General features: G+C 50.9%; 2 protein-coding genes across 5 annotated transcripts in view; both read left to right on the forward strand.

Annotated features, from left to right (window-relative positions):
* The window catches only part of TXNRD2 (thioredoxin reductase 2), a 51,479-nt gene extending 42,280 nt beyond the window's left edge, over positions 1-9,199 (forward strand). For both annotated transcript variants that reach the window (XM_039872873.1, XM_039872874.1), the window contains exon 13: positions 9,172-9,199. In XM_039872873.1, the coding sequence (XP_039728807.1) occupies positions 9,172-9,186 (15 nt within the window). In that variant the 3' untranslated portion in view covers positions 9,187-9,199. The remainder of the gene's footprint in view (positions 1-9,171) is intronic.
* LOC120610508 (thioredoxin reductase 2, mitochondrial-like) lies at positions 45-5,402 on the forward strand. Of its 3 annotated transcripts, none has more exons than XM_039872878.1 (4): positions 45-1,219; positions 1,395-1,492; positions 3,901-4,108; positions 4,505-5,103. In XM_039872878.1, exons 1-3 carry the CDS (start codon positions 1,085-1,087, stop codon positions 4,022-4,024), a joined length of 357 nt encoding a protein of 118 aa, XP_039728812.1. In that variant the 5' UTR covers positions 45-1,084; the 3' UTR covers positions 4,025-4,108; positions 4,505-5,103. The 3 variants fall into 3 exon arrangements, with proteins under 3 accessions (XP_039728812.1, XP_039728811.1, XP_039728810.1); XM_039872877.1 differs by lacking the exon at positions 4,505-5,103 and adding an exon at positions 5,214-5,402 and having other exon boundaries at positions 46-1,219; XM_039872876.1 differs by lacking the exon at positions 4,505-5,103 and adding an exon at positions 5,110-5,402 and having other exon boundaries at positions 50-1,219.
* Positions 9,200-15,212: the final 6,013 nt, after the last annotated feature.

Below are 15,212 nucleotides of genomic sequence, written 5' to 3' on the forward strand. Positions count from 1 at the left end.
ACTCTGGAGACAGGGGATTTCCATCAGACAAGGCTGTTTTGGGGTCTGCTCCAGCAGGCTGGCTGTGGCCTGGGGGTGGCCACAAAGATGCCCTAGGCGCCCTAGCAGGATGCAAGGAGGCTTTGGATGCTGGAAACCTTCAGCGTGGCTTCCTCTTGCTGCTGCAGCGGCTTGCAGACATACTGGTTAGAAACCAGACTCTACGTGGCCGCCACAGAAGGGCCTAGTGTCCTTTGGGAATGAGTCACTGGACTTCAGGGCCTGCCCCTTGCCCCAATGCCCTGGTCCCCTCCATCAACAGGCCAGGCCTGACAGGCCGGCCTTCCCCCCAGCACTTCATTTGCTATTTTTGTTTGATTCATCACAAGTACACTGGGACATATGTTCATGGCATTTTATAATGTTGTTTTATGTTTCACAATGTTGAATGGCCACATACTCTTTGTTTGTTTTCTTTTCAATTCTGTCTTAGTTAGAACAATATTCTCTGAAGCGCCATTAATTAATAATGGCTGTGTAGCACATGTGAGGCCCCTGCTCATTTTTTACTCAGCCTCAGCCCCGAACGTGCTGTCGAGCCCTTCTTGGGTGCTGAAAGCCTTTGTCCAACAGCTCCGGTGTGGGCTATGGGCTGCCCCATGCCTGCCCCCTCTTCTCTGCTCAAGCGAGGGCCCAGCAAGGGCCAGGGTGCCTGAGGGGAGGCCAGATGGCCGCCTGCTAACCCACTCCCACCCCGCCACTGCTAAGGCTGCCCTGTCCACTCTGCAGCATCCACCCGGTCTGTGCTTCAGGGAGGTGCCCATGCCCTTTGCTGATCCTTGTGCTCCGTGATGAGCCTCGGTGGACGGTGCTTGGCCACCCTGGTACCCGCTCTGCTGCTGTGGTTCATGGGGGTCTCAGACTGGGTGAGAGAGTTTCTGTCCTGCAGACAGTGTGGCTCCAGCCCATAGGCTGCCTGTGCGTGGGAGAGAGGGTTGCTCTCCATGGCCAGCTGAGCCATGTCCTGGCCCCAGACCACAACTTGTGGGCCAAGTGGGAGGTTCTGGGGCCCCGCTATACCCACACAGCATGTTGGGCCTAGAAAATGCCCACAGGGGTTGATTCACTGCAGCTGCTGACTCTAGGAATTGGCATCTTGTCAACTCAGGTTTATCACGCCTATTATAAACCACTGGAGTTCACAGTGGCTGAACGGGATGCATCCCAGTGTTACATAAAGGTGAGTGTCCTCCTCATGGGCCTGGGCTGGGGCATGCCAGGAAGTGAGAAGGAGAGAAAGAGCTGGGCCTGGGGTTGGGGGGCCCCACACAACCACACATGCCCCAGAGGCTGGGCTGTGTGCAGCCTCAGAGTCCCACCTCCAGCCAGGCGGCAGCTGACAATGTGGCTTTCAGATGGTGTGCCTGCGGGAACCCCCGCAGCTGGTGCTGGGCCTGCACTTCCTCGGCCCCAACGCTGGCGAAGTTACTCAAGGATTTGCTTTGGGGATCAAGTAAGTCCAGAGGAATGTCGGCCGTTACGTGATGCTCAGATTGGTGTCTCTCTCAGTGTTGGCAGTACTACAGTGGAACGTTCGCTGCATTGACGTTGCTTTTATGTAGTGTCCGTGTTTTCAGCAGTGTCTCTTCAGATGGGGCAGGTCCAGCCAGACGAAAGGCAGCTTTCTTCTCCAGCCAAACACCGTTAAGCCAGACACACCGAGTGTTTGTCTATGGCCAGGGCCAACTGGAGAGCAAGGGAGAGCCTCGTGTCCCTGGCTGGCCCTGGGGGGTATCACTGTTTGGGTCTTTTCTGCTCAGAATGAGCAGGAGTGGGACCCTGGCTTACAGGGCCCAGCACCCAGGTGGCTACAAGCAAGGTCTCAGCTTCGAGTGTGCTGTGAGAACTGCCCCTGGGGTGGGTGTTAGTCTACTGGAGCTCCAACCATTGCCTGTGTCTTGGGCACAGGCTGTGCATTACGCGGCTCAGGGATGCCTGGAGCCTTTGTTGATGGAGGCTCGAGGTGGGAATGGGTCTTTCAGAGCAGTGAGGAGGTTGGACAGCTGGGTGAGGGGCTGTCAGGGGCAGGAGAGCTGAGAGAAGCAGAGATGAGGGGCAGGGAGGACCTAACTCATAGAAGAGGATGCATGGGCCTCCTAGATCCCCATGTGTGCTTGGAGCATGTGGGTGCGGCTGAGAGCCTTGGAAGTGAGTGGAGGTGGGAGGTCTGAGGACAGGGTAGGGGCACAGAAATGATACACAGAAAGGCTGATGGAGGGTCTGCGAAGGCCAAGGGTCTAGTCCAGACATCCTGGGGGCACCCCAGCCTCCCACACAGGCAGCCTGGGCCCTCAGATTGCGGCTCCCCTGTCACAGAGAAGGAAGCCTCTGGCCTTATCATTATCCTCCTAGCCCTTCAAACACACATGAAGGCAATCACTGGGTTGTGGGGTCAGGTTCTCCCCAGAGGGGATGGGGAGGGGAGATCAGCCTCAGAGGAGAGGGGAGCAGGCAGAGCTGAGTCCAGGCCTAGATTCACATCCTTGGAACATGTGTCTGTGGTTCCCGATCATGGGATTCACGCTGCACCCTGTTCAGTCCAGAGTGATCATTGGAAGGAAACTCATGAGCCTGGTACCAGCTCTTTTGAGTCCAACTTGAGCCTGTTGGGGATCGGCAGTCCACCCCGGGCACAAGAGGAGGAGCTGAGGTTGACCCCTGGGATCCGGCCCACTGACCTGTGTGTGAGTGCTGGCAGGCCGGGCTGTCCACGGCGCCATAGCCCATGTCTGGGGCTATTGGGACAGGGAGGGCCATGGCTCTCCCACAGAGCCATCTTCATGTACTCTGGCATGCTGATACTTTGTCAGGATGATGGACACTCAGCTTCTGGAACAATTTCTGGAGAGATTAAAATGTGGCAGCCTTTTTTACAATGCAACTGCAAAGAGCTGATTTCTTTAATATGCAAAAAGCTCTGGAAATCAACAGTAATAATTAGAGGAGAAATCCGATAGAAAGAGAACATGAATAGGCAATTCACAGGAAAAGAAAAGAAAAATAAATAGAAAGCTACTATGCCTCGTTTGGAATTTTAAAATGGAATTGAGAATCAAGAAGCCCTTTTAGTTGACGAGGGTGTCCAGTAGTGACGGTGTTCCAGTGTCTGCACAGTGGAGACACCGAAGGTTTGAGTAACTCAGTGGAGTGATGTGAATGATGTTTCAAACACAGTCGGGAGCTGCCCTTGAGAGTTTTCTGTCCACATTTGAAACACATACACACTGGTCGTTCATGGTGGGAATCTTCCCACTACATAGATACTTCAGCACATTGGTACACAAGTAAGAAGAGCTGCTTGTTGCAGCCTTGTCTGCAAATGATGGTAGTGCCCTGTGGAGCGTCCACATGCACTGTGCCCCCAAGGAGTGAACAGTGCATGGGGCATGGCTGCAGGGGGCGCATGTGTGACAAATGCTTGAGGCTGAGCAAAAGAGGGCTGCTAGGTAGGTGCAGACTGTGGTAATAAGAAGCGGGCACAGGTGGAGTGAGGAAGTGGGCTGCACAGAAGGACCAGCTGGAGCCATGGCCCAAGTAGGGCTGTGCCTGGTGGACTGGGACTAGCAGGAGGCCAGGCTGGACCAAGTGAGGGAGGGGCAGGCGGGAGGTGGGCTCAAGGCGGAGCTGCTTGAACAGTGCAGACACCAGGCCTTTTCTTAGAAGGAGATGGGATGGGGCCAGCAGGTGTTGACAGGTGTTCCTTGTTGGCTGGTAGAAGAGAGGGTGGAGCCAGGGCTAGGGGAAGGTGAGGAGACCAAGACTTCCAAGGCCCTCCCCTATATGCCACCTTCCCAGGGACAGGGTGACATGAACATGCCTCTAGGCACTCACTGCCTGATTACTCCCTCTCCCTGCGTGTAGGTGTGGGGCCTCCTATGCACAGGTGATGCGGACGATGGGCATCCACCCAACCTGTGCTGAGGAGGTGGCCAAGCTGCGTATCTCTAAGCGCTCAGGCCTGGACCCCACCGTGACGGGCTGCTGAGGGTAAGCCGCCATCCCTGCCAGGCCCAGGGCACTCAGCATGTCTGCTGCCCCCACAGCCTGCCCTTCAGAGGCTCAGATCCAGGTACGTGTGTGGAGTGGGCTCCATGTAAGGATGGAGCAGTGACGGGAGGCAGGTGGGGTACCTCTGTGAACTGTTCTACAAGTTCATGGCAGGCCACATCAGACAGGTGCTCTGCCACATCAGACAGGTGAGCCCTGGGCCCAAGTCACAGTGGCCGAAAAAACAGGGCTGGGAAGGGAGGCCACCTCACCAGGGTACCCCCAGACCCTGGCCTGGCTGCCACTGCTCCCTACATATAGAAAGTGTTTTAAGGCTGGGCTCATACCCTGTCCAGAGTGGCCTGTCCCAGGAGGGACACTGGGTATGGAAGTACGCCCCAGACTGAGCTGAGTGGGCCTCCCTCTCTTGCCTTGCTCCACTGAGAACACTGCTGGCTCTCTTCTCTTTCTCGCCCAGAAGGTGGAGATGCTGCCTTGAGCACAGCTGCCACCACACAGCTGGTTCCGTTACAGCTTCGCAAAGCCAGGCTGGGCAGGCGTTAGCCAGAAGCTCTAGCTATGTTGTTGATCCCAACCTTCTTCTGAGGAGGAAGACATTAGAGAGGCCCTCCTGACCCCTGCTGAAGGGATGCCTGTGGTCAGGGCCTTTTATCTTCCCAGTCGGAGCAGCCAGCAGCCTCTGAGGGCAGACCTGGAGGGCTGAGCGGTGGCCAAGGGTAGTGGGCCCATGGCCTCTCCTGGGGCACTCAGGGCGTCAGCTCTACCATGGCGCCCCCAGCCAAGGCTGCCTTTGATATGGACAAACAAAAGGCATCCTGAGGAAATTTTTATCAGATTGTCACACCTAACAGAGCTGTTTTGTTAAGAGCGTGCCATAAATTTTTATTGTTTCAAAATATTTTTCACGGCACAGTGCTCCCTATGACGCATCAGTGGCGGGTGGGGAGGAGGCTCTCTTCATCTGCCATGAGAGGTTCCCAATGTGTGGGCACAAGAGATGTGGCCAGGACAATGCAGGCACAGTGTGGTCACCTTGTGCTGACCACCCTCCATCTTTGGCAGGACACGGTAGGCCAAGCCCAGGCGAGCCTCGCCTCTGCCTGGAGAGCCCCTGAGGTGGTCGGCGTGGGGTGTCATATCAGGATGGACTTCTTGGTGTCCTGCAGGGATGGCTCCCCGGGGACTGTCAGCCCCTACACTTGATCCTCACACCCGCTCCTGCCTGGGCCAGCCCCACCAGGCTCCAGATGCCAGACAATGACGACCTGCGCAAAAACTCACCCTGTGGGCTGCCCACGTCCGAGCCTCCCTGGTGTTTCTGGAGTGCAAATAAAGACAGTGTTTTCTGAAATGTGCCCTGCCGGCAGCATTCCTCACGTCCTCCCCTGGTTGGTTCGGGTAGTGGTGAGGCCTGGCCACCCAGCTCGTCACCCTCCACCACCACCTTCTTTTACCGTTTGGGAACTGCTTTCCAGTCATGCTTCAGTGGGAGCTGGAGTGGCACCATCGCACTCCCAACAGCCATCTCTGGAAAGACGCTGACCCTTACTCCCTGGCACAGACCCTGGGGGGTGCCTCTCAGGACTCTCTGCCCTGGTCTCTATGTCCCTCATAGGTGCTCTGAGCTCATGGCAGGTGCTCAGGAGGAGCGGGAAGCCACTGGCTTTGTTTCAGAGCATCCTGCCAGCAGTATGGCCCAGCGACAGGAGAGGGCAGGGGTATTGGAGGCTTTCTGTCCTCTAAACATTCATTACATTTCCACAGTGGCCTCTAAGTCAGCTTGTCGGCTGTGCTCAGGCTAATCCTACACATTGAGGCTTGATGGGCCCAGGGAGCACCTGTCGGCACAGACCACACGTGTCAGTCACCACAGAGAGACAGCGCTGACAGGGATGGGCAGGGTGCAGCATTGTACTGGGGCTTTAGCAGTGGTTAATCTGGTATCTTTCTTAAGACAACATCGCTTAGTCTGCTGGCCCCGGAGCCCTGGGTGGGACCCTGCTTGTCAGCAAACAAAGGAATGTCTTTGCACTTTAATAGGCCTACGGAAACCTCGGATTCTTGGTGTGAAGCTTGTGCACGAGCTCTCAGACGCCCAATTAAGGCGCCAAGTGCTGGGCTGGGAGAGGTGCTCTTGACAAGTGCAGTGCGAGATCAGCCGTGTCCCATTTACATGGCTGACGGCATACCCCTACCTGGATCCTGCTGGGAGGGCCACCTCTCCACTGGGATGAGGTGTTCCCCTGCCTCGAAGGCAAAGGCGACGTCTGCAGAGGTCAGCTAACACTGCGGCTGCCTAGGCAGCAGGAGGGGCCCCTTCTGGTCAGGGGTCTTCAGATTCCTCAAGCTGGATAGGCCCCTGCCTTGGGGAAAATGAGGAACCTAAAATGGTCTTGTTGCTTTTTTTTTTTCTTGTTCCTTTTTGTAATGATGGAAATGATGCCACCTGTATGGGAGGCCTCAGTATACACTGGGCACTGGTCAGGAGTGCCCATTGCTGGCACCCAGAGTGGCATCTACATGCATGTGCCCATCCCCTTCCTACCCCCAGCCCTGGTAGTTTTCTCTGCATTCCCCCTTCCCTAGCATGGACCTTGCTCCAGCACACCTGCTGCATCTGTGACACCCACTCTCCGTGCTGTGTCTGGCCTGTGCCATCACCTTGAAGAGAATAAAGCATCCTCGGTACTAGGCACCACCAGCCTCACTGTCCAGTGAGGACAGCGCTTGGGGGATGCCGCCTCTGTGGCTCTGAGGCTCCACAGCTCCTATCCCAGAGGCCCCAGACCCATGGGCTCCCCGAAATGAGGGCTCACACCCTTCCAGTAAATAATGGGCATGAGCCTGGCCCAGTTCATGATCAACGAGCATTCCAGTTGAAAGCCTGCCACAAAGGGCCTATCATCGGTGACTGCCGTCACCTGGGCCACCTTTCGGCCACATGCTGCATCAGTACACCCTTGCTAGACATGGGGCCCAGTGACCTGGATGTCTCGCATGCACCCACTGCTCTGGTGGGGCCCAGGGAAGAGAGTTCAGTTCCTGGTGGGACAAGGTGTGTGAATAGCTGCTTCACTCAGGGAAGGGCCCACTGTGCACGTGGGTCTCAAGTCTAAATAAGAGCGTGAGTAGCAGGACAGAAGCGCTGAGCTGCAGTGGTGTTTGTCCCACATGTCTCACTGCACTCGTCAAAGCCGCCTGGCTCCAGGCTCACTGAGGGGCCAGAGCACCGCAGGCCAGGTGCTCCCCAGGGCCACCTTCCCACCGCCTTTGTGTTTTTATGGTGCAATGAAAATATGATTTTAATTCCTCAGATTATTTTATATAACCTACAATTACCCTTGGCAATGTCCTGCATGCTTTTGTTTGTGGCTCCAGATTGCACAATGACGTGGCGGGGGAGGGAGGGTGCTGTCTGTCGCTCAGGGGTGCAGCCACCCCCTCACTGCCTCACTCTCGGCTCTGAAGCCGGGCAGGTCACCCTCTGGCTGGCCACCACTCCTCTTCCTCCCCAAGCCCCCCGAGATGCTGTCCCTGAAGGTCCAGAGGTCCCTCAGGACACAGGTACACAGAAGATGGGTAACAAGCAGTTATCCAGGACTGGACTGAGGGTAGAAGGGGCAGAGAAAGGGAAGGGCCTGGCCTGGCCTGAGGAGGGATCTGGGACTGATGGTAGAGGGAGCAAAAGAGGGCATCAACTCAGAGGAGGTGGCCGAGATACCTAGGCTGTAGTCCCCCTCAAAACCCTCCGCAGGCTGCTGGTGCCTCCCTAGCATCCTATACCCTTGCACTGACCCCCAGTTTTGCTTGGTGGTAGTGGGGTGTACCCATCCCATGCATGTATCAGCCATGCTTTAATGCAGCCAGGGAGGCCTGGCTGAGGAAGTGACCATCATGCTGAGCCAGGGGCCTTTGCAGGCAGAATTGCCCTGTGAGAAACAAGTGAGCATCAGGCAATGCCTGTGGTTTGGGGTATCTGTGCCTGTGGCCTCAGGTTTGGGCTCGCCCCAGAGGACCCTGGGGTGGCTTGTCCCACAGAGCCTCAGCCACATGCCTCAGGCAGCAGCTCAGAGTCACGGGCAGTGCCCTGGGCCCCAGCCTACTCCCCAGCCTGAAGCAGGCCTGAGCCCCTCACCCATGGCTTACCACTGTGTGCAGAACTGCTGTGAGCTGCTGCAATGGAAGTGGCCCAGGACCCTGCAAGAGGGATGCCCTGAGTTGATAAGCGGTGTGCTCATAGAGGGCTGTGCCATCTTGAGAGACCTATGGCTTCCAGGCCGTATTGCTGAGCCCTCTAAACCCTGTTCAGGCTCCAGGTACCTGAGCCACCCCAGCAAGGGGGCCCCTTGAATGGCCTTACTGCCTTGTGCTCTCATCACTCACTGGAAGCATATCCATGGGTGTCTGGTTCCTACAAGACATCAGGGTCTGGGCCAGGGTGCTCGGAGGTGAGCCACCAAGAGTCACTCCTGCCCCTCTGAGTTGCTCACAGCCCACTGAGTTTCCTAGGTCCTCTCCGGTAGCCACTTCCGCTTTCTCCCCATGCCAAGGTCCCTGGGTGTTCCTTCTCTGGGCTAGGTCTTCTCCTTGCCCAGTCTGACCAAGCCTGCCTTGTCCTCTACCTGCCCTCTTCCTTCCTCATCAGTGCCCTCTGGTCCTGCTGGGCCAGTCACTGCCAGACACAGGTGGGGGAGGTTCCCCCACTCCCAGTCCTCTGTACGCCAAGGTCAAGGGTGGTGCCTGACACTCCACTAAGTGACTTCTCTGCTGGGCTTTTTTCAAAGTGTGGGGCTCCCCAAAGCTGTCCAGACACCAGTTCTGTGCTGCCCACAGTCAGAGTTGGTAGGACCATGGAAAGGTGAACAGCCAGGTGCCCCTCAGACAGGCTGGTGAAGGGAGGAGCTGCCTAGGTATGCTTAAGGCGGGTCCAGCCACAAGTGTTCCGGCTTTGGCGATAGCCAGACAGTTATTTTAAGGCTCTTCAACAGGCAAGAACTGCCAAGAGACTGATGATAATCAGGAGAACTAGAAGAGACATCAGTTCATGCAAACAAGTGAAGTCACATCTGTGAATGCAGAGGGGTCAGTGCCCATGCCCTTAGCTGGGGGTCCTCACCAGGCAGAGGCAGGCCTGAGTGACGCCAAAAGTGATGCCCTGGAGAGGGAGCAGGGTGGAGAGGGCTTTGGGCCAATTTAAGAGATGCTGCTTCTTGTTCCACTTGCACTCGATCACAGGAAGGCGGGGGCTGCGGCCTTCATACATGGGTGTGACAGTCTTGGGGGCAGCACAGCCCAGTGCACTCCTCTGCAGACCCGCTCTGGGCAAGCCTAACCTGCTGCCCACTCTGCCCTGTGCCCACTCCTCCCCCATCTGCCGCCCTAGCTCCCAGCAAGCTCTCGGGTTTCTGGTCCTGCCACTGAGGGCTCCAGGAACCCTGCACATTTTGGTCCCTGGCCAAGCATCTGAGCCTAAAAGGACAGTGAAAAGGCTGCCAAACAGGCCCTGTGGGTCTCAGTAAAGCATCTTAGAGCTGTGCTCACCTAATGCCAGTCTCAACATGCTATGGTGCTTGGGTTTCCCAAAACCTAAACCAGGTCCAGCAGACATCCCCAAATGGTCAGCAAGAGGACCCCCTCCTGTGTGCTTGTTATGTTTGGAGCTGACCTCCACTAGGACAGGACAAGGATTTGGACACCTACAGGATGAAGATTCAACCCTGACGAGTCCGGATGAGCTCAGGAAACAGCTGAGCCCTCAGCTGCTTGGCTGGTCCAGGCAGGAAATTCAAAGCCGGCAGTGACAGCAGAAATGACGTGCAAGGCAGGCCCACCTCAAGCCTGTCGAGATCTTGGCCTCTAGACATGGGACAGTGATCTGGCCTTGCAATTCCATGAAATTAAGCTTTTTCTAATAAAATTGGAATATTTTTGGCTCATAAATGGTGATCAAATAACACCAAATGCTTGGGAATAAAGTGGGACCATAAACAAGGACCGTGTGGATTTGGCATGTAGCAGCTGGGGGTCAGGAGCCAGCCCTGACCGCTGGCCAGTGACCCAGCCAGGGCTCCTAGGGCACTGGGCACCAGGCACATGTGTGTGAGCACCCAGCACAGGGCACCCCATAAGCTTCCTTTTTATAGTTTCATTAGGGAGACATACAGGCCACGTGTGGCGAGAACAGTTAATGGCACCGTGTGGCCTTTAGCATCTTTGAAGAATTTTCATACCCTTAAATTTCCCCAAAGCAGATGTAATTAGCTCCTGAGCTACCAGGGTTGAGATAGGAGACAGAATGTGAGGAGATCAAAGCAACGTTCGGATGTGTTTTTTTTCTGGCCTCCCACTTGATGAGTGAGAAAACCAATGCCCAGACCCCCCAGAAGTCCCTGTGGGGTGCAGTGGTGCAGCCATGCCGCCACCCTACCCATGGAGGTCTTGGCGCCAGGCCCCTGCCTGCAGCAGAGGATGGATGGGAGGCAAGACCTCCATACAGCTTCAATGGCTCATTGTTCAGCCCGTGGTGGCTGGAATTGGGCTGGGTGATTATAATAATAAAGTCCTAACAATCAGCAGTGGTTGGGTTTCCATAGCTTGGGGAGTATTTGATTTTCAAAGTCTTTAGCAGTGGAGAAGGTATATAAATGGAGTATGTTGTTCACATTAGCCCACCCTTAGCAAGTCAGAATCCCATCCAGCGCCTAACTTCTCTCAAAAAGTGTGGTACCTATCAGCTCTCTGGTGTCTGGGTATGTCAGGGCAGGAAGCTGCTCCAGGAGGCCCAGGCACGATATGAATGAGTCCTGCCTTCACCAGCTCAGACAAGCTCTAACCCCCCACTCCACCTCCAAGGGCCTTTGTGAGGACCTGATACCTGCCGTGGTGGAGGCACTCAACAAGGGGGCTTGCTCCTCTTACTCCTGCCTTGTACTTTCTCCCACAGCATACACACACCTGGCCCTTATGCCTTTGTCCATGCTGTTCCATCAGCTATGCCTCCCTCCTTCTGCCCTGGCTAATTCTCTCTTGGTTAAGATTCAGTGCAGACTTCCCTGACACCTGGCAAGGGGCCAGCTTAGGGCTTCCACAGAATGGTATTTCTCCATTGGCATCCCTTCCCCTCTTGCCCTAAAGATGCCTCCCCGCCTCTCACATCTTTGTCTCCAGAATGGTGCCTGCCACATAATTAGTGCTCAAAGCATGGCTGTCAAATGAATGTTGGTGTGACGTCTTTATGTGATGTTTTCTATTCTAAAACGTCCATTGTGCCCTGCTCTGCAAGATCTGAGTACATGTGCTCTACACACACTATACATCCATGGAAAGAGGGCTTAGAACCTGACCCAACTTCTTTCAGCTTACCTCCTCCCAGTTTTGACATGGCGGAACCACACAAGGTGGGCAGGACACCAGCTCTGCTCGAAGCATTTCATCGGGCACCAAGTGTCCTCACCACAGAGGCAGGCATAGCTGGATTGATGGTTGTAAAACAGAGGTGTGGAGGGGCTGGTCTGGGCAGTGATTGAGCAGCTTGATAGGGCTAACTTTTCCACAGATAAAAATGACCAACTCTAGACAAAATAGAAAAGATAACTGTTTGAAGGCACTGAAGATCAACCAGAAGCAGTCAGAAACTAGAGGGAATTCAACCACTGGAAGAAGAGAGAGGCACTGGGTGAGATCCATGTTTGTATAGCTTCCACCTTGAGGGCCCTCTCTAGCGTATGGCATGGGTAACTAGAATGTGAGAAGAAAGTTGGGGTCTTATTGGCTTGAGGTGCCAGAGAACATAGTCGGGGTCAGCCAGAATATCTGGAAATGAGGGAGAAAATCCCTGAAAAACTACATATAAACTCCCCTCAAATGGTTAACTCCTGAATTGCACGTGTATGATCAAGACTCAGAAAGCCCAGGAAGAAGAAAACAGCTGAATAGACTTAGCTATTGCCTACTACAGAGGAAGAGAGAGTTTGGATCTCAAGTCCTGCCAAGTTACAGGGACTGTGTAAACACCATGGTCTCACCACTGGAACCACAGAAAGTCCATGCCATAGGAGAAGAAGTTATGTTCTAGGACTAAAGAATTTGCATTAGGATTAAAGGCAAAACTGGAACAGATCCACCCTAACAAATATAAAACCAAGCCTCCAAAAGTTTAAAATGGGAGGCCTGTTAAACAAAAGTCAATGCACTTCAGGAGAAAACAGAATCCAAATCCTCTAACAGTGCCATTCACAAGTCCGGAGTGCAGGAAAAATAACTAGACGTACAAGGAAAATAAAAATGTAATTCCCAACCAAAGAAAAAAGTTAATAGAAATGAGCTCCAAGATGATTCAGATGTTGGAATTAAATTTAGAAAGAGCTATTATAAATATGTTTAAGTACTCAAAGGGAAAAATGGTCATAATAAATGAACAGAAGGAATCTAAGCAGAGAAATGGAAACTGTAAAAGAGAATCAAATGGAAATTTTCAAGCCAGAAAATACAACGATAAATGAAAATGTAGCTGACAGGACTTTAACTGATCTTAACAAATTGGAGATGGCAGAAGAAAGAGTCAATGAACTTGAAGGCAGATAAAAAAAGAATTCTCCAATGAAAGGAGTAGAAAGTAACAACAGAGATAATATGAACCCGAGAAATCATATTAGAAAGTCTAATATAACGATGCGTCAAAAGGAGAAAAGCAAGTGAATGGGGTAGAAAAAAATATTTGAAAAAAATAATGACCTAAAAGTTCATGAATCTTGAATCAGCTTACGGATCCAAGAATCTCAGCAATCCCAAGCAGTATTAATTAAGCACACAGAAAATAAACCTAGGCATGTCATAGTCAAACTCTTGAAAACCAAAGACAAAGAGAAAACCTTGATACGGCTGGAGAAAATAGGATGCGTTACATGTCTGACTTCACATCAGAAAAAATGTAGATCAGAAGCAACAAAACAAAATGTACAGAAAAACAAAGCCAACCTAGAAATCTATGTACAGTAAAAATATTCAAAAATGAGGGAGAAACGAAGATGTTATCAGATAAGTGATAGCTGAGGTAATTCCTCATCCGAAACCCGTGCTGTGATAGGAAGTTTTTCAGGCTGAATAGAAATTACACCAGATGGAAATTTAGACTGAGCAGTGAGGAGTACCAGAAACGGTGACTATGTAGGTAAATTTAAAAGGCTGTTTTTCCCTTCTCTTATTTTCTTTGAAAGACACTGATTACTTAAACAGGAATTATAATAAGGTACATTTGGGTTTACGTGATTGTAAAACACATGACAGCTGCAAAAAGATGGTCGCAAATGTAATTATACAGTTGCAGGGTTCTTATAGCCGTTGTGAAGTGATACGCTATATTAAAGCTAACTCTACAACGTTAAATATGTGTGTTGTAACTCTTAGAGCAAACGCTAAATATAGCACAAAGAGATATAGCTAAAAGCCAATAATGGAATTAAAATGAAATACTAAAAAAAAAAAAATGATATAAATGAAAGAAGGCCCAATAGGAAGAACAGAAAAGAAAGAAGGTGAGAGAGAGAAGAGATGGAACAAATAGCACACTAACAGCACAGTGGTAGGCCTAAACCTAATCATATCAATAATGACATAAATAAATGGACTAAACTCTTCAACTAAAAGGCAGAGCTTATCATACTTGATCTTTTAAAAAGCCATATGTTGTCTACAAGAGATACCTTTACATATAAAGACACATCCACATCGAAAGTAAACAGATGGAAAAAGACAGACAATCCAAAAGTTAAGCATTAAAAACCTGATGTGGCTATATTTACATAAAACGACATAGAATGCAAGAGAAGGAACTTTACCAAAGATAGACAGGGATGTTTCACAATTAAAAAAAGGCTCAAAGCATCAGGAAAGCACAATGATCATAAATGTGTATGGACCTAATAACAGAATTGCAAAATTAAAATGAGAAATGGACTAATCCATAATCATAATGAGAGGTTTTAACACCTCTTTCTCAGCACTGATACGATGACTAGAAATATTTCAGAAGAGTTGAACAACATTATTGGCCATCTAAGCCTAACTGATATTGTAGAATACTGTGCCCAAAAACTGAAGAACAGGTTTTTATTTTTAAACAAAAAGCCGCTTTATTTTCTCCTATATTCTGATGAGTAGCTTTTGTTAGAACTTTATTCAAAATTGTAGTAACATTTTCGAGGTGTAGTTTACATATAATAAATTTCACCCATTTAAAGGGTACAGTTTGAGATATTTTGACAGATAAACATACACACACAATATCAGGAAGCCACCCCAACAATCAAGATATGGAAAATTCCACCTCTATCATCCCAAAATTTCCTTATGGCCCTTTACAGTCTTTTCTTTCCCTTCACTTCCTGCTCCAGGCAACCACTGATCAGCTTTCTGTCACTATTGATTAGTTCACATTTTCTAGCATTTTATATAAATGGATTCGTACAAGTGTATGCTCTTCAGTGTCAGACTTCTTTCAGTTATGTATTAGTAGCTGATATCAGTTTCTCTTCTTGATGAGTGTGCCCCATTGTATAGATGCATCGCGTTTCCTTTATTCATTCACCAGTTGGTGGATATTTGGGTCATTTTTGGCTATTATCAATGACGCCTCAGTGAATGTTAATGTACAATTCTGTGTGTGGACATATCATTTCTCTTGATTTACGTCTAGGAGTGAAATGGCTAGGTCATATGGTAGGTATATGTTTAACATTATAAGAATGCCAAAGAACTTTTCAAAGCAATTGTATCACATTCTCACCATAGTCTTCACATGTTTTATTCTTCACATTCCTTTCAGGCACACATAGAACTTTCACCTAGTAGACCATACACTGGGACACAACAACGATAAAATACAAAGATATTTCAAAAATCCCTCAAATATTTAGAAATTAAACAACATATTTTTATATAACCCAGAGATCCAAGAACTCACAAGAGAAATTGGAACATATTTTGAACCGAATAATGAAAAAACAATGCATCATTATTTCTGGGATGCAGCTAAAGGAGTGGTTAGAGGAAAACATATAGCTAAAAGCCTTATGTCAAAAAGAAAAGAGGTTTATGATTTGTAACCTAACCAACCTCCTTATGGAATCAGGAAAAGAAGAGCAAATTCAGACTCCAGGAAATAGAAG

The sequence above is a fragment of the Pteropus medius genome, unplaced genomic scaffold (assembly GCF_902729225.1).
Source record: "Pteropus medius unplaced genomic scaffold, Ma_sr-lr_union100, whole genome shotgun sequence".
Classification (NCBI taxonomy): Eukaryota; Metazoa; Chordata; class Mammalia; order Chiroptera; family Pteropodidae; genus Pteropus; species Pteropus medius.